The sequence below is a fragment of the Betta splendens genome, chromosome 3, assembly GCF_900634795.4.
Source record: "Betta splendens chromosome 3, fBetSpl5.4, whole genome shotgun sequence".
Lineage (NCBI taxonomy): Eukaryota > Metazoa > Chordata > Actinopteri > Anabantiformes > Osphronemidae > Betta > Betta splendens.
In genome coordinates, this window is record NC_040883.2 from 11,853,774 (window position 1) to 11,867,800 (window position 14,027).

General features: G+C 42.7%; 2 protein-coding genes across 2 annotated transcripts; both read left to right on the top strand.

The window, feature by feature from the left end:
- Positions 1-444: 444 nt before the first annotated feature.
- Positions 445-9,198, top strand: LOC114852488 (nuclear receptor-binding protein-like). Its single transcript, XM_029144916.3, has 18 exons — positions 445-603; positions 1,008-1,274; positions 1,475-1,597; positions 2,159-2,260; positions 2,366-2,455; positions 2,666-2,706; positions 2,808-2,902; positions 3,238-3,321; positions 3,522-3,580; positions 3,665-3,763; positions 3,852-3,984; positions 4,298-4,385; positions 4,497-4,547; positions 4,915-5,050; positions 5,192-5,245; positions 5,340-5,403; positions 7,028-7,083; positions 7,327-9,198. The coding sequence occupies exons 2-18, from the start codon at positions 1,056-1,058 to the stop codon at positions 7,384-7,386; spliced, it is 1,554 nt and encodes a 517-aa protein (XP_029000749.1). The 5' UTR covers positions 445-603; positions 1,008-1,055; the 3' UTR covers positions 7,387-9,198.
- An 84-nt stretch (positions 9,199-9,282) lies between these two features.
- LOC114852766 (keratinocyte-associated protein 3) lies at positions 9,283-12,394 on the top strand. The gene is made up of 6 exons (XM_029145395.3): positions 9,283-9,443; positions 10,011-10,195; positions 11,103-11,162; positions 11,239-11,436; positions 11,511-11,645; positions 11,844-12,394. The coding sequence occupies exons 1-6, from the start codon at positions 9,431-9,433 to the stop codon at positions 11,913-11,915; spliced, it is 663 nt and encodes a 220-aa protein (XP_029001228.1). The 5' UTR covers positions 9,283-9,430; the 3' UTR covers positions 11,916-12,394.
- Positions 12,395-14,027: the final 1,633 nt, after the last annotated feature.

Genomic DNA, 14,027 nt, shown 5'->3' on the forward strand with positions numbered 1-14,027 from the left:
ATTTGAGTTGGGGGGTTCTGGTCTATTGAATTGACTTTTCTAATATATGAACTCACCTTTTATGACCATATGGCCATTTTTTTCTACCAAACTCGCATTACGGAGAGGAACGCTCTTGATTTTCGCTCTTGATTTTCGCTGGAGCCTAATGACCACATGACTGCGTTTGATTTTATACGACAAAGCTTTGGACTAAGATATGTTTTAAAAGGACAAATAACTATATTCCATTTATATAGTAAACCCAACTCACAGTTTATGAAATGCGAAATAAACTCATTTAAAAAATAATGGATAAAAATCCAAGTTTTAATTTGTTTGTATAACAAATCGCGTTACTGGTGCGTAGTTAGTTTTACCCATATATTTATTTAATCATTTCCTGTTCAAATCTAATGTTTTGCTGAGTTTGATACCGTACAGTCTGCGTTTTCTGTGCGCAAACAAGAGCTTCACAATTGCAGCCTTGCCCCTCCCACTTGTACTAAGAGAAAGGGACGTGAAACCCAACATTTTTTATGGCGAACTAGAGTTTTTATGTGAAAGTGTTTCTTTTGCTTCTGCACATTCACCAGTATGTAACTCAAGGTTATCCACGTGGTGGTAGGAAAAACTTTTATATTTCTGTACCAACTTAACTTTTGTTAGCTGTTTGTTTATTTACCTTTCATTAGCTTGTTAGCAGGGGAAAAGTTAGCAAGTAGTCGGTATTTAAACTTCTCTAAGCTAACACTAACATTAGCTAAACTAACCTACGTTGGCTGATATTTCATTTGCTACTTTTAGTAACAGTAACGTTACCATAGTTCGTCTCTCAGTATTACCACAGGTAACAGCAGCTCCTGTAACCCAACCCAAGTTAGCCACTAAACATGTTTAATTTGTTCATACTCCTCTTCCTAGTTCCTTAGTTATACTTTAGTGTGGGCCAAGCTAGACAAGAAAATATGTGTACGATTATCTGCGAGTAGTATTTCAAGAACGGGACGTCATGTAACTTTTTGCAGCTCAGGAACCGCAGCCCAGGGGACGAAACACAACTGACAAGCTGTGCCATGATGTTGGAAGCGGAGGTGAAAGAGGCTCCAGCGTTGGAGGCCACAGCTGTACACATGTCCAGTAACGCTCAACCGGTGCAAGGGGCCGTGGCTTCACCTGTGACCTCTGTGCAAGCCCCCGCTATCACAGCAACAGAGGACGAGGATGAGAGTGAAGATGAGTCTGAGATTCTGGAGGAGAGTCCATGTGGACGCTGGCAGAAACGCAGAGAGGAGGTAATGGTACCAAGTGAAAACGATGGAAGCTATTAACTATCACATTCATTGATCCCATTTCATCTGGTGAACTTTTGTATTTATGTTTCATGTTTAACTCTCATGTTTTCCATTTTTTATTTTTTTGCTAATTTGTTCTATAATTACAAAATAAAAACATGATATCTTGTAATATTTTTTTCCGTTCACATTATATATAGGTTAATCAGTGTAGTGTGCCTGGCATTGATGCCGCGTACTTGGCTATGGACACAGAGGAAGGGGTGGAAGTAGTCTGGAATGAAGTCATGATTTCGAAGAGGAAGAATGTCAAACTGTTGGAGGTGAGGCCCAGTGTCAAGGAATAGGAATGAAAGATAAAGTTTGTGACTGAGCTTACGTAATGATTATCATATTGTTATGTCCATATGTGTGAATGGGGAAAGCAGAAATATATTTTTGAGGTCTAACCTATGTGTGGCAGGTACTTCATATCCAACCTTTGTTGTTACTGTAGCACACAGAAGTGCAGGGTTGTCACATTAGAGGAAAAGACAGACTCATCGTTTGCAATGTGGCAAAACCAGTGTGTTAAGTAATTTACATGAAGTGTACGTCTCATATACAGTGTATAAGTGACAGGAGCATATATACCCTTACATGCTATAAGCTAATGGAAAAATATTGTAAGACCTAACAATAATAACTGTAATTCAGTCACAGGATAAGATTCTTTCAGTTTAACTGGGAACCTCGTTTATGAAAAGATGCATAGGACCTTTAGCAAAAGGCAAAAGGCATGTTCATGCAAACATTAGACTGGTTTTAAGCCAAAGTTCAGCCAGAATTCATGCTAAAAGTCTGTACATGCATATCTCCAACTAATGTGTTTTCTTTGTGGTTAGGAAAAAATAAACGCAGTATTTGATAAATTGATCCATTTGGAACATCCAAATATTGTCAAATTTCACAAGTACTGGGCTGACACAAAGGAGAACCGGGCCAGGGTGAGTCTGGGCACGACATTATTAAACGTTGCTTTCAGCTGCAAATCATAAAGATGAAAGCGCCACGTCATTTCATAATGTCTTCTTAATTGTCTTCTCCCTCAGGTGATTTTCATCACTGAATATATGTCCTCAGGAAGTTTGAAGCAGTTTCTGAAAAAGACAAAGAAGAATCACAAGACCATGAATGAAAAAGTAATAACTTATTGAATGTACATGTGAAATGTTTCCTTTTACTGCTCAGTGTAATTTAAATATTTATAACCTCTGAGTTTTAGATGGGTAGAGGAATTAATTTGGATTTGGAAGGGAAGCGGTATTAAATTCTGTGCCACTTTCCAGTAAAGGGACATTGTTTGAGTAGAGCCATAGTTGAGTGTTCTGATAAGTTGTGTGGTCTGACAGGCTTGGAAGAGATGGTGTACACAGATCCTGTCTGCTCTCAGGTTGGTTTGTGTAAATGTCTCATTGAACAGACAGGGTAAATTACCTGGACCCTACTTCTACTTTCTGCCTTTGTAATTGTTACTTTTTTACATTTATGTAGTTATCTCCACTCGTGTGGACCACCCATCATCCATGGCAACCTGACCTGTGACACCATCTTCATTCAGCATAACGGGCTCATCAAGATCGGATCAGGTATAGAATTGCAGTGTTTTCAGCACGTGTTGTGTGGTGGAGCTGGAGAGTCGCTAGAGTCAAATGTTGATAAATTATAGATTTATAGACTCTAGAGTTGTGTGGTCAGGTTTCACATTTGGCAATAAAGCGCCTGTGGCAGAGTAAGAGTAACACACTCGCTTTCAGCAATACCTGACAAAAATTATAATGACAGTTTGTGTTTTTTTTTTTTCATTTGTATGTGAGAGATGTTAAAGCTGTGAGCAAATGCCAGCTTTTAAAAAACAGTACTTTACACAATGCAGAGGCAATGTTGATAATTCTCCTTTTTTTTGCTTCTTCCTCATCTGCAGTTGCTCCAGACACCATCAGCAATCATGTGAAGACTTGTCATGAGCAACAGAAAAACTTACATTTCTTCGCCCCAGAATATGGAGGTACGGACATCGACATCAGTCTGACATCAACTATGTGCATCATATCCCCAGATTATTTCTATTACGTAGCCCTTCGTGTAACCAGTGTTGTAGTTGTAGAAAATGTCCACTTAGCTATTGTTAGCTATGTGACACCTGCTTTTTTACTTTCCATAGAAAATCAGCTGGTATATTTTAAATTGACTCTTTTGTCATTGTAGCTGTTGATGATGTCACAACAGCTGTGGACATCTACTCTTTTGGCATGTGTGCCTTAGAGGTGAGATGGGGCCTAGAATACATTACAGATGGATGGAGTGCTTTTCTGAAGCAGAATGTTAACACAGTTGTTGACGTGTTGCAGATGGCGCTGTTGGAGATCCCGGGCAATGGAGAGTCCTCCTACGTTTCTCAGGAGGCCATTAACAACGCTATACAGTCACTGGAGGACCCACTACAAAGGGTATGACACAGCTGATGGAGTCAAGGAACGTTCTTTCCTTCCTTTTTTTTTTTTTTAAAAGGTTTTACCCAAATGTTTGTTGTTGTAGGAGTTAATCCAGAAGTGCCTCGATAGTGATCCCAGTACAAGACCAACGGCCCGGGAGCTGCTATTTAACCAGGCTCTGTTCGAAGTACCACAGTTAAAGCTGCTGGCTGCACATTGTATCGTCAGCCACCAACGTGAGTCTTTACCACGCAGATATTCAGTATCGCCACCTGGAGCCGCAGCTCAAATACAGCTTCCCTGCATCTAACTGCATGTTGTAGATTCTTTGGATAGATCAGATAAGGCAGAAATGCAGTGGGTTGTACTCCTTCAAAGCATTTGTCAGCCTCTTTGAGGAGCTGAATGGTTCATAACCCAGTCACTGCCTGTTGCTACACATGAAATAAACTCACAGTTGCTCTATCGTTTGTATATATGTTATGTGTCAAACTTTTAATTTCTTACTCAGTGTTAATTAATTAGCCAGCAATGGTTTTGATTGTCCAGACTTGTTTCCTGAGAATGCTCTGGAGGAGATTACGAAGAATCTGGACCCTAATCTGGTCATTGCTGCGACAAAAGAAGCACAGCTCAAGTAAGAGCCAAAAAACGGCACCATGATGCAGTTTAACAAACAGATTCATGTTTTCTTAATTACTGTGCTAAACACCATAAAACAGCATATTCAATGTGGCCATTTTTTTAGGCTTTCACAGTTTCCTGCTTTGGAGCTTGATAAATTTCTGGAAGATGTCAGGTGAGATGTTTGAAGTCATGAAGGTCACCATTGTGGGGAAGTATAACATAGCATGTGCATGTTACTTATTTATGTGGTCGTGGACGACATGAAGCCTATTGTTATTTGACCACTAGATGCCGTTAAATCTTTGGCATTTTGTCCATCACCCCTTTAATGTTGCCATTAGTGACACTATCCAGCCACAGGGGGGCGGTGATGTACTATGTCACTATCCTCGCACTCTTCTGTGAATGTTCTTGCTAAGATTTTCTGTGTGTCTAGATAGACATAGACACATTATTTTAAGACAAAATGTGCCTGTATCACTGATCATTGCTGATAGCTTTTGTTTTATCTTCTTTTTCTCTCTTCTTCCCATGAGCAGGAATGGCATTTACCCAATGACTGCCTTTGGGATCCCCTGTCCTCGGCAGCGTCAACAAGAGACCATTCAATGTCCTGTTGTCATACCCTTGGTCAAATCTCCCACCCCTGAACCTGCAGAGCTTGAGACACGTAGGGTATGTACATCGGGTTCTATGGTTTAAGGGAATCGTCCTCATCTTTCCTCTCATTTTTGGGATAAATCAAAGAGGATTGATGAAGTTGCACAACAGTAGTTGAGCACCATTCATATTTGGGTTTTCATACACCTTCTTCAGGTCATTCATATGCAGTGCAACGTTGAATCTGTTGAGGAGGCAACAAGGTATCATGTAAGTTGTCATATGTAGTGAATTACAGGATTTTCTTTCTAGTCGATGACCAGCGGTATAATATTCATATCATTTGTTATTTCTCTCCTTGTAGTTGACGTTGCTGTTAAAGTTGGAGGATAAACTGAATAGACATCTAAGCTGTGACATGTTACTTGGTAAGACATACTTTCTTCCTTTAATTCTGTTTCACAAGCTGATTGTTCTAACTCGGTCTGCTCTGTAGTGACAGTGCTTCCACATTCACATTCAGTAGAAATATAAGGAGTAAGAGTTTTAATGTATAGAACCTCCACATGTGGATGAAAGTGAGAGTGAGATTCCCAAGTGCCTGAAACACTGTTGGTGTCACAATATACAGCAGGACTATTTTAGGCAGAGACTGACTGTCGCTCATGTGTCATAAAAACAAACTCCCCTTGTCCCCAGCAAATCCCAAATTTCCTTATTTAAAAATGAATCTGTGGAGCCTTTGTTTCACTGCTTCGTCACAGGCGAGGCCACATGGGGAAATAATGTGCACACAACTGTTGCACCAGGCAGAATAATGCAGGCAGTGTGACCCGACGTGCCTGCATACATACAGGTATGCCTGGCATGTATAAAGCTGCAGACGTGCAGTGAATGCCACGGCTGGGAAAGGCTGCAGCTGACAGTTGTCACCTCCTGTCCTGTCATGATCGGACCATCTCTCCCCAGGCTTTCATCTCCTGTCACTCATACGCACCATAGCTCATATGATATACTGGCACTTTCCTCCTTCAGCTCATCTTCTCGTCATGTGTCGTCTCATGGCCTCTCAAACCCTAATTCCACAGGCTCACATACTGAAACTTGACATCTGTGCACACCCACACATAGTGGTTGGTCGCATAGACACGCCCTGACGTCTATGTAAACAATTCTTCATGCTGATATCGGGGGTGTTGTTTACTGAGCATTACTTATCGAAAACCCAAAGTCCAAAGTCAAACCCTCTCTTGTTACTTTCACATCTGCAGTGTGATAGACAAGACACATTCCAACTATAAAGAAAACCTCCTCCTGCTCTTAAATATGTCCTCTCATGTTATACCAGTGTTGTTTTTCTTAAAGTCAGAGTAGTTGGATGCTCCCTCTCCTCGTGTTTGCCTTGTCCCAGCCACATTCCTGCCTCAGTTGTAAATTGACAGCTAGCTTATTAAAAATCAGCCGACCCTGACAACTCCCCTCCAAAAGGCCCAAAGAATGTCCTAATTTGGGGCAGGACCTATAACAGTAGAACATGCTTCTATTAGACACTATGCATTTACTGCAAAATCAGGTTGGGGGCTGGAGGATGGTCGTGTACTGTATGTGAACCTCAGCTTGTGGGAGAAAGTAGGACATTCACTGTTTATATGAAATGTTCTGAATCATTCGGTCCTTGCACATTTCTTCTGTTTTATGATATCTGTATAGGTATAAGGCCGCAGGCTCTCACTTCATTAAACATAAAAACCCACTGTTAAAGGGAGCATTAAAATACAGGGTTCAGTATTTTTTTTTTAAATGATGCAATATGAAATCATTAAGTTAGTAACAGCTAGGCTAAAGAGCAATATTTAAAATTCAAACATGTTTTAACAACTCACAGCCTAATGCCGGTTGGGACATGTCTGTTTTTCATTTTCCTGCCTAATGAGTTACATTCTGGACTCTTGGATGTCACTTAAAGTAGCATCTAGAGTGTGGGTGTGTGTATTAGGACGTTACTAGTGCATGAACTGAATAGTTGTTGCTGACTGTGCTGCTGCGTTTCAGATGAAAATGTTCAAGAGTTGGCTGGAGAGCTGGTGCAGCTGGGCTTGATCAGTGAGGTGGGTGAGAGAGAGAGACACTGGTTGGTGTGCATAGCTGTTGAAGGTTCAGGTGGACGTTGGTGCTGCTACACATCCTCCAACACAGACACATGCACCCTTCACCTCTCTGTGGGCAGTAGTATATGGGCCCCATCCACGTAATGGATTCCAAGAACAGCTCTTAACAGCTTGATTGTGTATCTGATTTATAACATTATACTGTTATTAGGTTTATTAAATATGTCTGTGCTGTCTTCACAGGTGGACCAAAACAAAATTGCCTGTCTGCTTGAAGAAACCATCAGCCAGGGTCTTAACTAGACACCATTCCTCTGGCCGCGGAGCCGCATCCTCAGCCTGGTTACACATTATAGTTAATTACATGTATAAGTGAAGCATCAGCGCACAACAGCCTGAACGTTTGGGCAGGTATCCTCCAGGAACCACCTGGGTCTCTTTCCATGCTGATCGGAGTACGTCGGCTTCGTTCGAGTTGTCTGTTACATTTAGTTAAAAGGTGAACCTCATATTTGCTGAATCGGGCACTTGACTGGACTATTTGTAGCTTTACACAGCACACAAGTATATTTTTAGGTGAGATGTTTACATTATGGAAGGCGTTACACACCATCTTAACTCTCCTCTCATAAGTTTCAGTGGTGGCCTCTTTGCTGGGTTGACCACCAGCAAACTACAGCTTCTCTGGAGAAGGAGGAGTCCTTTAGTTGCCAAAAGAAAGTTAACTGAATAAGCCAAGTGTTTCTTTCTACATCCTGATTTCCCATTGTTCTTTGTTTTGCCCAGCTGTTTGACTGATGTGATGTGTTCAACCAATGGCAAACGTACTGCTCAGCTGGTTTTATAGTAAACACCCGTGATTAGTATTTCTCTAAACCTGCATATTACACTTTGGGTGGGTAGATGGATATTTGTTTACCTTGATAAAACTGTGAACTTAGTGTTACTGAATTTGCATTTGTGTTTGTTTTTATAGCTTTGCTTTTTTGTGGACCACCACACACACCTTTAAAGATCCCTTATTTTACTATTTCATTATTTTTTCTATGATGTGCTGATGGCTGTGTTCACTCCTAGACTAGCTGCCATATTCTCCAGAGAGGAATTAAGCTTTTTCTCAGACATCTGTGAAGGTTTACTGTTGTTCTTTATGCTGCGAATATGAAATGACCTTTGTTGTTCTTTACTTATTCACATTCTGTTCCCCGCATTTGTCTGCAGACAGCATCTGAGCAAATACTGGATCTTTCCTGTCTCTGTTGCCTTTTGTTTGTTGTCTTTCTGGGCTTTGGTGCGTTGACATTATCCCTTTTAGTCATACACTTGAATAGAACCTTAATTGACTCAGTACAGGTTTTGTTAGACTTGCATTGATATCAGGGAGTTGCCAAAGACACTTTGGCTTAGCAGTCTGTGAGACATGGTTGGTACCACTGTGCCTAAAAGCTGACACATTTCAATATCTGAAACCTAACAAACACGTTGTTTACCTCAGATCATTGATTTAATATATCCCAAATTGTCTTGTAACAGGCAGGTTGACTGACCAGTGTGAGATTTTAGACCTTGTTACTCTGTTGCTGGCTGGAGTTACACATCACAGACCACATCAGTTTATTTATCCAGTGATCCCCTGTCCTGCATTCCTGAAGTATATCTGTGTAATCAGGTGGAGCTTTTTTCTTCCTTTAATTTTAATGTCTGTGACAGTTGATGCATTGTTTACCTTTTCTCTGTTTGTGTTTGTTTGTAAGTTGCTAAGATTTACTATCCAAAGATGTGTTTGCATGTCCACCAGCAGAATGTAAATCCACTGTGCCTCGCACAGAGACTCCAGCAAACCAATGTGATCACCGGAGCAGGTTTATACTGACTTTGCCTTTCTGTCATTTCTCTTTTTACTATCATTACCATTCAAATTTACAATGATCCTCAAACTAACTATCAAATAAAATGAGATGCACAGTTTTGAGCTGTAAGCCCAGGACGTGAGCTTTAGGCTTGCTATATTTCATATGGCCTTTTATATATGACATAATAATAATAATGTCTGGCAGTTTGTCTTTTGTGAGACGTGTATCAGTGTGACTGTTTCAAATAAAAGAGTGAAGTGCATCGCTCGCTTGTGTTTTCTTAATACAACACTGACGCCTATAATAAACCTTCCAAGTGTTGCGCCCCGGAGCGCCGCAGGTAGTGCACAGGTGAGTGGCGTGACGTCATACAGGAAGTGGTCAGTGGGACGTGTGTGTGTGTGTGTGGTCTGGAGTGGGCGCTTTTGTCTTTTGAGCTCGAAAAGTTCGGCTGTAAAGTTCACCGGCTGGAATCCGCTCGAGCTGCTGGAGGCATGTGCACGTTCGGTGAGTGAGTCGCGTCGTCGTTGCGGCGGAGAAGCGCGGCGCGTTCGGTTTGTGCGGTTGGATTTGCGTTCGAGCCGCGGGGTGGAACTGGCCGCGGGCCTGTTGACTAAAGGGGCGGATTCATTCTTTAAGACTGCACATGTGTCCGTAACACAGATTGATCCACTTCATCATCTGAGGAAAATAGATGTCAGACGAGGCCATTATGAGGTTTTAATGACTCATCTGCGCCAGTTCCTCGTCTTTCTGAGGACGAAGTCCGTCCGTCCCCTCGTATGCGGCGTTGTCCTAGATGCAATAATGCCTGCGTTTTGTAATCTATTACATGCAAGTAGTGTGAGACAACCAGACCTCAGACTTTATCAGGCAGAGTGCTCAAACACAGAGAATAGCTTATCCTCATCATCAGGTCAATACATCATCTGATTTCAGCCAACTGCAGTGTGTGTGTGGCTCCATGACACTGACAGTGAAAAGTAGAAACGCTAATAATATTCCTTGACTTCTGTCGCATCTTTATCGAAACCGTCTAAATTTCGAGCTTTGCTTATGATATTCGTTGTCCAGATAAGGACAAAGGCCCCAGAAGGCTGATGCAGAAGGGTTTAATGCTCATCCTGATCGGACATATCAACTTCATCCTTGGAGCTATTGTCCACGGCAGCGTCCTGCGCCACATCTCCAAGCCCAGCCACAACATCACCACGGAGTACACCGTGGCCAACATCATCTCCGTCACCTCCGGCCTGCTGGTGAGTCGCTGTGTTCATGAAATCAACTCCTCATCAGCCAACCTCTTTGTTCTGTGTCAGAGCAGCCTGTGTGTCAAGTATCGGGGGTGATTTCCCCCGTTGACTGTGATAGTGTTGTGTATTTCTCTCCTCAATCAAGACTGAACTTGTCTCTTTAAAGGAAGCTCAGCAGTCAGCAGTCGCTCCAGGGCGGGCTTCATTATCTGAGCCGTGACAAACTGGCAGTTGTTAATGACGAGATGGGTTTAATGTCACTCTTTGAAGTTTACTCCAAATAACACATTAGATTCATACAACTAATATAAACACAGGGAGCAAACCGGCAACAATCACTGCCCAGAATTGTAACAGTTCAACCAATGCATTCATCAGTAGAGAATTTATCTCGTTTTAATTGGTATTAATTTGACCTAAAGTGACCCAAATGCATTGTTTAAAGGTAAAAACAGATTGTTTTTGGTTCATATCACCTGCAAAAACTGCATTATGTGTGTAATGTAGCCTGGTTCCGCGCTTCATGGATGAGCCTGTGTATTTTGGCTCTGCCGGTTCTTTCCTCCCACACACTCGGGTTAAGTTGGGTCCGATCGGGCCGTAAGAGCTGGAAGCTCATCTTTGCGCTTTCATGCCGATTCCCACCTGCCTGTGTGAATCTCACCGCTAATGAGAGATTTGTGGTTTGGTCTGTGTTTGTCTGTCGGTAGCCTGAATTATCGTCAAGCCTGCTCACGGTTGTTGATGATGTCACTGACTGTGTTGTAATTATTGCCCTTAACTATAACTATTGCCCTCGTTTACTGTTAAAAAAAAAATCAGTCAATTTCTGTCTGGAACCAAACTGAAAACTGCGGATGTTGCGCCGCCGTTGCGACTGAACAATAATTATCCTGTTATTCCGATCTCACAGAGCATTGCCACTGGGATCATTGCCATTGTGATGTCAAGGAACCTTCATGTGGTGAAGCTGGTAAGGACTTCATTACTTTCAGGTAGCGATGGATCTCCGGTGCGTCGCTTGTTCACCGCGTCCTCTCCGTCCTCAGCAAATCGGGCTTCTGATCGCCTCGTTCCTCAACGCCCTGCTGTCGGCCGCGTGCTGCGCCGGCCTCCTCCTCGCCATCAGCATCACGGTCGCTCACGGCGGGCAGGGGCTGATGCTGGGCTGCAACGACACGCAGGCGCCCGTCAACGCGCGCTCGCCCGTCGGCGCCCAGTGTCCGTTCGACACGACGCGCATCTACGTGAGTCCCAGCGCTTTCGTCGCCTCCTCGTCCTCTTCTCTTCTTTCCTGACGCCGATGCTTCCTGTGGGGCAGGACACCACCCTGGCGCTGTGGATCCCCTGCGCCGTGCTGTCGGCGGCGGAGGCCGGGCTGTCTGTCTGGTGCTTCGTCGTGGGGCTGGCGCTCAGAGGCCTGGCTCCCTGTGGCAGCAGCTACATCAAAGAGCAGGTGTGTATGAGCGGAGTCAGAGGTAAACACCGTCCCAGCCGGCGCATCCTAGCAGCATCTAGCCTAGCATCGCTCTGGTTCTCTAAGATAACACACCAAACGTGCTTCTGTCACGTCTGTCAGGTGTCAATGTAAATTAAACTAAACTACTGCACAGAATGTTGACTTTCTCCACGCCCGTCTCTTTGTGTCCTGCAGTTGGAGGAAGAGGCAGGGAGCTCTCCCCACAGCCGACGCCTGATGGGCCGGCGCGCGGACCCCGATGCCTGACCAAACAAAGCGCAGGAGGGACCTCGACCTGTAGGCGAAAGTCAGAGGAAAAGGTGCTGCGTATGAATCATCTTCATGTTTTGTTGAGATGATCAAATTTGCACTGCAGCCGTTTTGGTAGATGACTGTAGTGGAATCAGCTTCAGGAGACGCCGGCGAACGGCTTTATTTGATTTGACTCGAACCTTTAATCGTGGATATGAAGGATCTAATTATCGAAGCACCAGTAGGATCCTGTCAGTGGTCACACACACACGTTTCTATGGTCGCTTAAACCACCAGCTAATTTACGTGCTACTATTTTATGTATTTTACTATTTTTACATTTTGTTATTTTCTCTGTCTACAGTGTCATGTATTAGCTTTGTGCCAGAATAATCGAATGTAGAGAAAAACACAGCGTGTTTCAGACATCGCTGTATATGAAAATGTAGAGCTGAGACACTCCAGGAGGATTAAATTAAAGCATGTTTGACATATTTTGTATGATGATGTTTTTGCTCTATGCAGGGACACAATCTTAAAACTGAGGCTGGAAATTAAAATATTTTTATTTCTAGGTCGAATTCATTGCAAGAGCAAATGCAAAATCCTCATGTGTTTTAGGACGAATGCCCTGAACTCCCTTGCGTTAAAATAAATGGATTGTCTTTGTGGAAGTGCAGTTCGCCGCGGGTGAAGGTCAAGCGGGGTCACGCTGGGAGAGGAGACCAGCATGTGGGCAGCAGCCCCCCCACACACACACACACATACATACACACACACACACACACACACACACAGGGTCAGATCCGATCAACCTTGAAACGGTTAATCTAGTGCCATGCTCAGTCATGCGTAGAGGAATCATAGCGCGCGTTGCTAATCCTGAGGCCGTGGGGGATAAATATTGACACAGTGTTGACTGATATCATCACAACAAATCTGTGTGGCCATTCCAGCCGATGTGATGCGAATGTGTCCGCCGCCGCTGGAAATTTATATTTTAATCACAACATGGCTGAGGGGAAAACACTGGATGTGTTATAATATAGCAGATGCATGAAATTATATAGTGACAGTTTTATAATCTCTTGAAATAATTGAGTGCATTTCCATTCATTCGTGTAAGTAGGATGACACTGTTTGGCTCTAATATGAAAAATACAGCATAAATAACGATGTCCCTTCAGACCAGAATCACAAATCTAGAATTTGCCTTATGGAGCTTTATGAATTTGTTTGTCTCTCTTCCAAGAAGGAGAGACTATCACATTTGTACACTGGGTCATTATTTAGAGGTCTGTCCACAGCTTGAAATTTAGGAGGTGAATTTAGACGCCAGCACTAGATGGAATTGAATACTTGTGTGCAGGATACCGGTGGTGGACGACCAACAGTCTCCAGTCTGCTGGACATGTTGGATGAAAACTGTAAAGGTATTATCACCTTTGACTGTGCTTAGTGAAAAATGTATTTCTCCTAAATGCTAATATTAATTATTTTCTTGCAGTATGTACACAGAGCAGCCCAAAACAACCCCCGTGGGTGAAGGTTGAGTCGTTGGGGTTAATATACTGACTAATTGGTGCACATTTAATGTAAATAGCAAACTATTCATACGTTATTTATTCACCATATACTTTTAGTTGAAATGACAGCAGGGCTGTCTCTTTGCACCCTGAAGGACAATCTCTAATTCCAGGATTGGAGCCTGGGCCTTTTTTTTTTTCATGTTCTGTCCTGCAGACATTAACGTCTTAGACTGGTGCTGGGCAATTTCAGGTGCCTGTCTGACCTTGAGAAACATGAATGATTCTTTACAGGCTGAGGGGTTTTATTCTAGTATAACTGCAAGCGGAACAATGTAGTGTGTGTAAGAGTATATCTTAAAATGTAGGCTACATGTCAAATGACAGGCTATAATCACTGTTGTGCACCAATAAACTCCCAATCATCATGTTACACAGAAAACGAACACGCAGCTTAGATAAATAAGCGTGTTCTCGTCCACTTAACACAAGTCGCATGATAAAAAGGTTTATCCGGTATTTGTTAAAATGAAACGCACAACATGCACAATTTCTGCAGCATCAATCACACTGTACGATTATTAGTATTTGATCATACAGT

Bases quoted from the DNA above. Each gene is read 5' to 3' on its own strand.
- LOC114852488 (XM_029144916.3), top strand. From the start codon at position 1,056: ATGATGTTGGAAGCGGAGGTGAAAGAGGCTCCAGCGTTGGAGGCCACA. The intron at 3,581-3,664 runs GTGAGATGGGGC...GACGTGTTGCAG, and splicing joins TTGGCATGTGTGCCTTAGAG to ATGGCGCTGTTGGAGATCCC. The intron at 5,246-5,339 runs GTAAGTTGTCAT...CTCTCCTTGTAG, and splicing joins AGGAGGCAACAAGGTATCAT to TTGACGTTGCTGTTAAAGTT.
- LOC114852766 (XM_029145395.3), top strand. The intron at 10,196-11,102 runs GTGAGTCGCTGT...CCGATCTCACAG, and splicing joins CCGTCACCTCCGGCCTGCTG to AGCATTGCCACTGGGATCAT. The intron at 11,437-11,510 runs GTGAGTCCCAGC...CCTGTGGGGCAG, and splicing joins TCGACACGACGCGCATCTAC to GACACCACCCTGGCGCTGTG.